Source organism: Bos mutus, chromosome 11 (genome assembly GCF_027580195.1).
Source record: "Bos mutus isolate GX-2022 chromosome 11, NWIPB_WYAK_1.1, whole genome shotgun sequence".
Taxonomy (NCBI): Eukaryota; Metazoa; Chordata; class Mammalia; order Artiodactyla; family Bovidae; genus Bos; species Bos mutus.
In genome coordinates, this window is record NC_091627.1 from 91,148,382 (window position 1) to 91,160,399 (window position 12,018).

Sequence of the window (12,018 nt, forward strand, 5' to 3'; positions counted from 1 at the left end):
AGAGAAACTGCTTTGAGACATATATCAACAGTTTTGTTTTGTTTTTAACGCCAATACGATACCAGAAAAGAGAAGCATGTGGTTAAGGAAAAGAAGCACTGCTAAGCATTTATTCACTGACAAAAGTTTCTTCAAGTTTTTGTTTTAATGTTCAGAATACTTACATTCTGTATTTTTAAATTTCCAAAGGCAGCAGAAAGTCACAAAGCAGTAAGGAATAGAAATTATTCACATTTTATAAATAAGAACATGGAAAATAGCAAGGGTCAATGACTTATGCATAGGACCGAACAGTCAGCAACCAAAGCCAGGACTACAAATTCCTTACTATGACTTTTGAAGTAAGATTATTAAATTCAGCTGCTGCCTTCAATATTTGTTTCCACAGACATTACTACGAAAACATTTTACTTTGGCATTTTTGTAATATGGCACCATTTATAGCTGTCTTCACTCATCATAACCTTATTAAATAACCATCTTTAAGGCTGGCAGTATACACAATGAGGACGGTCAGTCTGGTTACTAGTGGCTAATGGTTGAGTCAAGATTTGAGTTATGTCATTTTTTTCTCTCATTTTCCTAGTTTGGAAGTTAAACCATACCCATATTCCTAATTCAGCCAAGTCTGTATCTTTCTGACCTAAATGCAAAATCTCAAGAAGTGTAAAGGTTTCCATCACCGAATGTACTCTTTTATCACTTTTGGATAATATACCAGCCAATCTAATGATTCCACAAACTTGCAGTGTGTGATTTTTTTTCCCGTTTAGACTTTTTCCAGAGAATGATCTAATTCATTTTAGGCTGAGAGAGAATAAACTCCGTGCTAAAAAGAAAACTACATTTTCCCCCCTCTTTGTGCTGAAATACCTCAAGAATAATAAAAATAGTGAATTCAACTGTAATTAAGCCTAAAGAAAGAGGAAAGGAACATTTTATTTAATGTATTTCACAAAGTTCAAGCATTTGGAAAAAATCACAAAAGCAAGGATGTTAGCCATACAAGAAAAATTTATTTAAAAAAATCAGTATCTTGAGTTTGAGATACACAGATATAAAAGAAATTCTGGAAAGTGAAACACCTCTTCCAGAAACTGTTCCCAGGATGGTCAATACTGATTTCGAAATTGGTTGCTTAGGTCTTGAAGCTCTGTCACTAAGGTGTCCATAGCTGCTATTTCATCAGCTAATTCCCTGGCAATTTCTCCACTTGCCGCATCTGTAAAAAGTTGCTGCAGCATAAAGAACAAAGCAGAATTATCAAAACAGTGACCATCTCTTTAAAGAAACATAGACACAGAGTACAGAATTAAAATTCCCTTTATATAATAAAAACACAACATTATAGCAGCAATAGTCGTGTTTGTTCCATTCACCATCCTGGAAACGAACGAGCTGCAACAATGGATGAATCAAACAACATGCTTCAACTTGTAAATTCAAATGGGTCCGCCTCTTGGAAATGGTTATCTTGAGTATTGATTGTATTATTCATTTCAATGTCATAAGATGGTCTTTGGATAAATAGACATTATTCATCTAAGCAAAACAAATCTATTTGCTGTGTATACAAGCCAAACAAATACATTTTATATTCAAGTTCATATAAATCATACTCTTTATGCTATCTGAAAATTAATTATGGCTTAGGACTAAGAGGCCACAACAATCATCAAGACTGGGTAAAAATAAAAAAGTCCAGCACATTAAAACAAAAGTGAGCTCCTTCTGTAAAAGGAATTGTTTTGGGGTGGGGCAATACCACAACATCCTTCAGTAACACCACCACGGCTGGCACATTCTGGAACGCCTTTCTAGGAGCTGCCTGCTGAGCCAGTACAGGCGCGCAGGAAAACCAGCTTCAGGGTTTTATGACCACATTGTGTGTGTGTTTTTTAATCAGATATGTAATTTACTCAGCTTACCATCTATCCTTTTCATCACACTTAAGACTATTTGTTTACAAAAATCAAACTTATCATTAAAATATGACTATTTGCCACCACCACCACCACAGATGACAGCAATCATTCTGACAGCTATTCTAAAAAGGGAATCCTGAAGATGTTCTGAGTGAAGGCGTCATCACATGATAAGCTTAGAGTTTCCCACAGTGATTTATGGAGCAAAGAGCTGTTTTGTAACGCTTTGCCACGTAACTCTGTAGTCACGTCTTACACAGCACTTCACAACAGACTGACATACCAACTGCTGCGATGTGCAGTAGAAAAAACACCTCTGAGCAAAGTAACTTGGACTTACATGGCATATTTATTTTTACTAAGAATTACAGCGCTTATAAATCATCACAAATCTGCCTCACTTCCCTATAAAGTAAGGAGGAAGCAGAAAGAGACGGAGGCTTAGGCAGAAAAGAACAATTTGCTGAGGGTCCCATGGAGCGTAAGTGTTATATCTGCTCTGTCTCTAGGCTCTCTGGCATTCTCACCAACTGCTCTCATGCCACCTACTCCCCCACCCCCACCACCCTGGCAGCCAATCTGTACAAGGACGGTGTGCTGAGGGTTGAGGAATTACTCTGTCCTGGCCGAACAAGAACTGGATGACTTTAGGTGAGTTTCTAGGTTCTATCTAGGAGTTTATGTTCATGACGTGCCAGGCCTGGCAGGAAAGGACCAGAGATTTGTGTGAACTGAGCCTATTAACACAGTTATCCTCAGTCATTTTCACTTTTTAAAGTGTTCTGGAAAAGGCAATTCTTTTTCAGCAAATCCAATTTGTTATAAAGCAGAAAAGTAAAAATGATTTACTATAAAATCAGGGGCTCCCAAACATTATATGCAAAAAGGTGCTTTCAAAGGAGGTGTTGGGAAGCAATTTTTCCCATTTTTGGATAATCCAGTTGAGATCCAATGAGAACAAAATCTATACACAGATGATGTTCTGAAGCCTCATTTTCAGTGTCTGGAATTCCACAATATGAATGGATTGGACAGTACATACAAGACTGTTTAAGTCAGGCTTCCCTGGTGGCTCAGGGGTAAAGAATTCGCCTGCCAATGCAGGAGACACAGGTTCCATCCCTCGTCCAGGAGGACCCCACATGCCGCAGAGCAATTAAGCTGGTGCACTACAGCTACTGAGCCTGTGCTCTAGAGCCTGGGAACCACAACTACTGAAGCCCACGTACCCTGGAGCCCATGCTTCGCAACAAGAAAAGCCACTGCAGTAAGAAGCTGAGCAGCGCACCTAGAGAGAGGCCCTCTGCTCATTGCAACCAGAGGAAGCGTGTGCATCAATGAAGACCCAGCGCAGCCAAAAATAAATAAGTAAAATTACATTAGAAAAAGACTATTTAAGTCATATATAAGTGTAGGTTTATGTAAAATTAATATATTATAAGCTTTGCACAGAGAAGAGAAACTTGTGGAGTACATCCTGAAGAAATAAACAATCATGGGTAAGTTGATGACCTCACTGAAACTAGGAAACTGAGCTCCTAACTTGGGAATAAGAGTCACAAAAAAAGTTTGCTACCTTGACCTTTAAGAGAGCTCCTGCAGCTTTCTGAGAGACACACAATCTGAAGCTGTGCTGTCAAGCTGGGAGAAAATACAGTTCTCCCAGATTATAGAAAACTGGTTCCAGCAGGCACACTCATTAAGATAGCAAATGAGTTAATAATCTACATAGAGACAAAAATGCTGCTCTGATCTGAAAAGATCATGCAATTAATAAAAATGCACCCTCTGGAAAGGTTTTTACCTGTGTCCAAAAGTGACCTTCACATGCCATGAATTTGGCTCTCAGAAGTGAGTTAAAATTAGCTGAGACCCAAGATTAAAAAGGGAAGGCAAATAAAGATTAGAAAAGAAAGTGCTAATTTGTACTAGAAGTTATACTACTTCAAATTTTGTTCCCAGTGGTATACTCCAAGCCTAGTTTACATGTTAGAACTACCTGAGAAACTGAACACAGATTTCCCAGGCTCTGCCCCAGACCTGCTCCGTCACAGGTGGAGATGTGGAGTCCAATCTACTCAAGAGCCCCCTCGATGACTCTCAGCTGTCCCCCTCCTAGCACCGGTTCACAGGGTGGTACTTGTAAACTGACAGCATACGTTTTACGTGTCAAACCTGAGTTTGACATCTACCGTAACATTTTTGTCAAATCCATACATCACCTGCTTAATATCTGTCTCTAAATAAATTTTTTTATTCAAATAAAAGTATTTTTTAAGGAAAACATTAGAACACTACTGTAAATAGAAAATAAGCAATAATATTCATGAAATTATAGATTTGATTGCTACTTACACTTTTTTCTAATATGCACTGAAATAAATATATATTAAAATAACAACATTTACCCAAGTGCTACTAGTAGTATATATGCCACATTTGGGGGAAAAGTGATGTAAGTAGAAGAGCACTGTTTAAAGAAAGCATCAAGAGCTGGATTATAAATACTAATTTCAAAGATTCCTAAGTTACCCATGAGTAGGGTGGTTTAGTCAGTAGGTCAATGATCTCCTCACCAGCACAACCACCTGGGGGCTAATATCTAAAACATAATGGGAGGGACTCCCCCGGTGGTCCAGTGGGTAAGAATCCCCCTGCTATTTCAGAGGACACAGGTTCAAACCCTGGTCTGGGAAAATTCCACGTGCCTCAGGGCAACAAAGCCTGTGTACCACTGCAGAGCTTGTGCTCTACAGCCTGGAGCCGCAGCCAACGAGGCCTAGGCACCGAGAATCCAGGCTCCGCGACAAGGGAAGGCACCGTAACGAGAAGCCGGCACACCACAATGAAGCACAGCGCCCACTCGCTGCAAAGAGAAGCCGGCACACCACAACGAAGCACAGCGCCCACTTGCTGCAAAGAGAAGCCGGCACACCACAACGAAGCACAGCGCCCACTTGCTGCAATGAGAAGCCGGCACACCACAATGAAGCACAGAGCCCACTCGCTGCAATGAGAAGCCGGCACACCACAACGAAGCACAGCGCCCACTCGCTGCAAGCAGAGAAGGCCCGTGCAAAGTAACGAAGACCCAGCCAGCCAAAAACAAATACACAAAATTTAAAGGTAAAATCAAATGTGGGCCTAAAGTTATCCCTCATGTAAAGAAAACTTAAGAGCAGCTGGCTGACACCAAAAACTTTTTTTTCCTATGATAATTCTAAATACTTCACATTTCACTCTCACCTGTGCTTTAGATAATAAGCCCCGTAAATTGAGTCGAACTGAAGACAGCACTTGTATAGCCTCCTGGGGACTGGATTTGTTTTTACTGCATTTAATAGCCACTGGAAGATAAATACACGGAAAACATCCATTAAAAATTGATAATGATGATAATTTAAAGGCACAAAATCCAATTATTTCATTAGCACTTTATACTAACAGACTTTAGAAATGCTTCTACATGGAAAGTTTTTATTTTGGTAAAAGGAAAATAAGTTATGTGCATAATTTCCCCTTTTATCCCTTAAAAAGGATAATTTATTGCTCAAAGGAGACTTTTGAGGAAAATGAGTGTTTCCTGGTGAGTTACAGACTGTTGGGAATAGACTCTAAAAAAACACAGAAGCAAAGATTATTGAAATTATGCAGAAACAAGATGCTCACAGAGAACAAAAACAGACGCAGTTCATCTTGATATGGCTTCCCAAAGTACTGAGTCCCTGGTGGGGACTCACAATTGCCAACGACACCAGCCCAAGGAAGTGACATGCCAGATATTCACAGCTCAATTCTCACTGTATTTTCATACCTGGGGCTTGTATCACCACTCTGAAGAAGTGATGTCAACAACCCAGGTGCCTGCATTTAGAGAAGGTGAGCATGACCAGGCTGAGCCACGCCTGGTAACCATTAGCACCAAGCAGGGGAGAAGACGGTCACTCATGCCAACAACTCTGCCTCTGCATTCTGAGGAGCCCATTTTCCCTAAACTTGAAATTATGAACAGAGGCTATAACCCTTTCTAGCAGAAGGCCTGGCTATTAAGGCTTTTTAAGAACAAGTGAAGGAGAAGGCAATGGCACCCCACTCCAGTATTCTTGCCTGGAAAATCCCATGGACGGAGGAGCCGGGTAGGCTGCAGTCCATGAGGTCGCTAAGAGTCGGACACGACTGAGCAACTTCACTTTCACTTTTCACTTTCATGCATTGGAGAAGGAAATGGCAACCCACTCCAGTGTTCTTGCCTGGAGAATCCCAGGGACGGGGGAGCCTGGTGGGCTGCCATCTCTGGGGTCGCACAGAGTTGGAAACGACTGAAGCGACTTAGTAGCAGCAGCAGCAGCAGCAGCAGCAGCAAGAACAAGTGAAGAGCTTTGTAAAAATATAATGCTTCAGATTTCTCCACTGACTCCTTCTTGTTTCTGTTCCTACAACCTATTCTAAAACTCCACTAACCAGTGCAGCAACTGAAGTCTACTCAGTACCCTGTATCTTAGAACAGGGATAGACAACAGATTCCTTCCTGTATGTAAACTAGCAGAGGTTGTGTGCCTGGTAAACCAGGTTTGTCATTCATTAATACCTTCTATGGCATGAGAGCTACGTCTGGCATTCCTACTACAAAATAATAACTAGATTTTGAAAGGATGCAAGGGAGTCGACAATGTCACACTCATTTTTAAAGGGCATAGGTTAACCTGGAGATATTGAGGATTATGATGTCTGTGTCCCATAATAGAGGAAGGTTGTAACTACCATGAGTCAGATACTTGGGTTGTTTAGTACCTAGTGATATATCAAAAACAGCTGTGATTCTGTTTTCAATCCTTGTCATTTTGAGAAAAACAAAATAGAGAGCAAAGAGACAAACACTCTATTAGTCCCCTTCCTCAATCCTATTTTCAAGAGGCATTAGAGACGGAGAGACACAGAGAGAGAAACAGAGAGAAATAACCTGCTGTTTCAAATCATCAGGAAATCCAAGACAGCTATGCTTCCTCCAGGCAGACTGTAGTTAAAATGCATAACTATGATTTTAAAAGTTCCTGGATGGCAAAGAAGGAATGAACTTTTGCCCACCCTTTCCCAGAAAACAGAACAACACAGACTGTAAATGAACACCCTCCAGACAGAACAACGGGTACACAATGACAACACTGTTATAGAAGGGTCTCCAAGCCTATGTGGAAACCCTTACCAAGCTTTCTGGAGCACGTGTCTATGCTTCAAAACAGCAACCCAAAAAGGAATAAATCATATAGAGTTTGTTTTTTTTTAATGTCGTATTTCCTTTTCCAGAATTGGGTGAGGTGGAGCACAGTGATGGGGAGAAAGATAAAAAAAGAGAACAGAAATAACAGAGAAACTCAGCTTATTCTTCCATGGAGCATGGCTACACAAAAGCAACACAGACAAGGTTAAGATTTATCTTTTTAAATCTAAAATGTCACTAGAAACGAACGCTGAGCATCCACTCAGGTATGCTTAAAATGCCATAAGGAGAACGAACACATAATTCATTCAAGTCAAAGGGAAACTTAAAAGAAAAGACACTTGTTTTTCTCTAAGTATTTCTCAGAAGGAGAAAAAAGTGTACCAAAAATAGTTTGAAATCAATTTTAAGGTGCAAAATGAAGATTTTTTTTTTTCCTGGAGTACTTCTTTAACCTGCCTATTTATATTTGACAGGTTTAATACTACCACTTGGTGATTACAGAAAATATCTTGGTGTTGACTGATACAGAACCCGCTGTTCACAGAAATGTTTAGGGTTGGCAAGAGGAAATAGCTCGGGTAAGTTCTTCAAAGCAAACTGCACCCTGCTATAACTGTGTAGATAATATACCTTAGCATGGGTTCCTCCAGAAGTAGTCCCGTATCCACAGAGGCCAAAGGCCTTTGAACTTTTAAAGAATGAACTCCACCTAAGCTCACCTACCCTGAGGCCAGCACAAGCTTTGTAAATTCCAGCCATCCTCGACCCTCCTTCCACTGGCCTGTCAGAAAGTATGTGAACCTCTTCTACACTGAGTTTCAGCTACACAGAGTCTAACTTCTACCTTATCTGTCAAAAGGTGGGTGGCCCAGGAAATTGGATATTTATATCTTTTTGTCAATGACAAGTAGAATTATTAACTACTAAGCCCATTTCTAAACTGTTTGAACATTCTGTGATTTTTTTCAAGGCAAAGTTAAGCTTTATTCTTACTCATTTTTTCCTTTTTAGTTTTGAGTCCCTTATCACCCAACTCAGATCCTCTACTACAGAAAGAAAAGGGTAGGGGTGAGGAGGTGCTTTTACTCATTTTTCGTAACAACCATTGGTATTATCTCTGTTTTCATGACAAGGGAACTAAGGGTCAGAGAAGGTAAGTAATGGTGACCCCAAGTCGCCGAGTTAGCATGTGGCAGAGCTGGTCCTGGAGCGCAGGCCCCCTGAGCCCAAAGGTCTGCCCTGTATAATCGCCACTTGTCGGCACCCTACTTGCGGCAACTGTTGCAGAAGTTACAGGAGGACTTTAGCATAGATTCATGGTCCTTGGGATTCAGTCCTTGAATCCTAAGTGTGGCTTCACTATTTTATTTGAATTGCATTCCCAGGGCATCACATGCCTATGTTCAAACATAAATATAAAAGTGCATTACTGCCTGTAACTGGTATACTTTTCATTAATGCAAATAATTAAAAGCAGCCTTTATCTGGAATATCTTTCCCCAATAGGCATACAATTTCTAGGTAAGGTTATTTCTCCCCTAAATACCACACATTAAAATATACTGGTATGCACTCCAGAAATCTATGTACTCTAAATATTTTCATTTATGAAAGAAGAATATGAGTCAAGAAAAGTTCAGATTTTCTTACTACTAGATCATCAATGCAGGAGGTTACTTCTGTGTGAAGATTAAACACAGTTGTAAAGGTATTTCCTATCCATCAGTCACTTATTCAAACACTATTTAAGCCTCTAGCCTATTTTTTCTCATTGTTCTAGGGTGCCTACTGCTGCCGCTGCTGCTAAGTCACTTCAGTCGTGTCTGACTCTGTGCGACCCCATAGACGGCCTCCTACCAGGCTCCCCCGTCCCTGGGATTCTTCAGGCAAGAACACTGGAGTGGGTTGCCATTTCCTTCTCCAATGCACGGAAGTGAAAAGTGAAAGGGAAGTCGCTCAGTCGTGTCCGATTCTTAGTGACCTCATGGACTGCAGCCCACCAGGCTCCTCCGTCCATGGGATTTTCCAGGCAAGAGTACTGGAGTGGGGTGCCACTGTCTTCTCTGAGGGTGCCTACTACATAATAGTTAATCTATAAATGTTTGCTGAATTAACTACAAAAATTCTAATACAATGAAATAATCTGAAATTATCTGAAATGGAATTTCGCTTTTGACTAATATGTTTTCCTATCAGTAGAAATACATTAAAATATACCATGGATATTAAATGTTACATCAAATACCATGTGCAAGTCCTAAGGCTCTTTGAACCACTTCCTTAAATGACGTAATATTTTTCTCCCAAAAACTGGACTGTGTGTCACACTTGTATGCCTTAGAGAGATACTGGAACGCCTGAGGAAAGAAAAAGAACAGCATTTAGAACAAGCAGAATTCACATTTCAAACTCTGCTTCCTGGAAGTCATATGGAACTAATTCCAGCTGAAAAGCCAGCCTCTGCGTTATGCAGCACACTCTCTGCATTATTCTCATCAAAGACAACAGCAACAAGCAGTTAAATCAAATGGGCATGTCTGAATGGAGACACTTCCCTCCAAAAATTAAAAGGCAGGGTTTACAAATGTATAAGAAGTATACACATTTCCCTGGCATTTGTAAACATCAGCTTAAGAGACCAGTTTAGAGAACGAGGTGTGAACTTGGTGAAAACTGTGGGATTACTGGCAGGTGAGCAACAACACAGATGCTTAAAACAACTTTCTTTTACAACCTCCCCACCCTTGAGGGAGAAATCACAGATCAGAGAATTCAGAGTATCCTTAATGCCACATATGCCAGAGAGGACAGAATTCAAGAAGAAGGGAAGGACAGAAAGCAGGAGTGTGTGTACACATGTGGTGAGTGTGTATTCTCCAGGCTGACAAGGCTTTGCTGGAAGCCAGCTGGGTGGACTGAAGTGGGGGAGAGAACGGCTAAGAATCCCACAGATTGGCTGTACTGTGGCAAATTCCAAACTTATACAAGTACATTTGATTTGTTGTGGATGTTTTGAAAAGAACACAAAACATTTAGTATTCCAACCCTGGGAACTCTGGAGGCCCCTTTTACATTCGAAGATAAGAAGCTGAAGGCATAACTTGAACGCACTGGTGCTCCACTGCACTTGCAAGAAAGGGGCAGGGCAACCTTTGCACAACATTCATGTTCAGACTTTAAAAGCTCCTCTCCCATAGTCTTATCGAGCTCCTTTTTCTTTCTCCTTTTCATAGTCTCCACCTCAGATTTAAACACTCCTTTGTCCTTGTACCGTCTACCTTAGTCTTCAGCAAGGAGCCTGCAGAAAGGGGTGTGGAGTAAATAACGAGAACCAGCTGTTCACGGCTTGCAAGGAAAGCAGATTAAAGAGACCCTTTTTGGGGAACAGAGAACAATTATTTAAGAAAAACTCATGGAAAGAAAAAAGATGAATGTTTACACATCCTAACTTGTCCACAATTCAGGGTGCTTATGTTAAAAAACTCTGCATCATAAGTGAAAATATGAGCATATTAATCTTATCTTTCAAATTATTAGTCTCCCTCCAACCATCAAAAAGGCAGATTCACCCTGTGTTCAAATAGAAGGTAAGAGCCCCAGAGGACTGGGAAGGACTCACCTTTTCATTTTCGTCAGGCTTGTCACTCTGCCCGTTTCCATACACTTGGGCATACAGCCTCCAGATTTCTCCATCATTCGTCACTCTTGAAGTCACTCTGCCAAATAACTCCTGCAGCTTTCCTCTGAGGCCAGTTGCAACATCGCCACTACGATCGGCCATCCCATCCATCACTGCCCTGACCAGGATTTTAAGGACCTTAACAAATGCACAGAAGAAACCGGTGAGCTAGAAACAACCAAACAATACCAAAAAAACAAAGGGCCACCCTCACCATCAACGATGACAACAGTGACAAACCATGTCAGGCCTGTAGGAATATCACTCTGCCACTTTTAAAGAGTAAAAAACAAGATGAGCCCATCCGGAACCACTGTCTGGGATCTCAGACAGTGATCTGACCTCTCCCGGTGTCCCCTTTTCAGGCTCCTTGGAGGGCTCTGCTTCACAGGGCCCTAGGCTCCACGTGCCTCTCTTCTCACTCTGAGGGTCCTCTCTGAATGATCTGATCCACACCTGTAGCTGCAAACCCTCCATGACCAAGTATCTACCCAATACTGTGGGTGCAGCACCAGCCTGACCACCTTCCAGACAGAGCCCCCGGACTGTGTGCCTCAATACCTACCAGACATGTCCCATCAACCTCTCACCCTCCATCTATCCTAGATCCCAGATCCCTCTTCCTCCTGTACTCTCAGAACTGGCCCCCTGAGCACCAGCCTAGATTCTCTTCTCTCCTGGTTGGGCCACACGTAACCGATTTGACTCAACACTCCTCAGTTCAGTTCAGTTGCGTCCGACTCTTTTCGACCCCATGGACTGCAGCACACCACGCTTCCCTGTCCATCACCAACTTCCGGAGCTTGCTCAAACTCATGTCCATTGAGTTGGTGATGCCATCCGTAAGTCCTAAATCCAGCTTCTCCTCCTTTACGTTGGCCTCACTATTTTCCACCCATATCACAGCAATAATGCTCAGAACTAGAATTCTGCTTAAAGTGGTCCTGGCCCTTCCTCACTGTTGAATGATAAACTACCAATGCATCTGCCTCAAGCACGCAGGCTTCCCAGAAAGTATCTCTTGTCCTTCCAACTACCCCAGTTCCACTCACCACTTGGCAACTTCTTGGCCATCTCGCTTTCATTAGTCTTTACACATTCTACCCCAGATACTCTGAATGCTGATAGATGAACTCAGTTGAGCCCCACTGCAGGTTACACTGCTATGACAAGGTACAGCTATATTGGGCCGT

At 41.6% G+C, this 12,018-nt stretch overlaps 1 protein-coding gene across 3 annotated transcripts in view; it reads right to left on the minus strand.

Annotated features, from left to right (window-relative positions):
- Window positions 1–996: 996 nt before the first annotated feature.
- TTC27 (tetratricopeptide repeat domain 27) overlaps window positions 997–12,018 on the minus strand; it is a 180,551-nt gene continuing 169,529 nt past the window's right edge. For all 3 annotated transcript variants that reach the window (XM_070379762.1, XM_070379761.1, XM_005893003.3), the window contains 4 exons: window positions 10,766–10,963; window positions 9,392–9,503; window positions 5,172–5,272; window positions 997–1,235 (listed from right to left, as the gene is read on the minus strand). In XM_070379762.1, coding sequence (XP_070235863.1) covers window positions 1,113–1,235; window positions 5,172–5,272; window positions 9,392–9,503; window positions 10,766–10,963 — 534 coding nt within the window. In that variant the 3' untranslated portion in view covers window positions 997–1,112. The remainder of the gene's footprint in view (window positions 1,236–5,171; window positions 5,273–9,391; window positions 9,504–10,765; window positions 10,964–12,018) is intronic.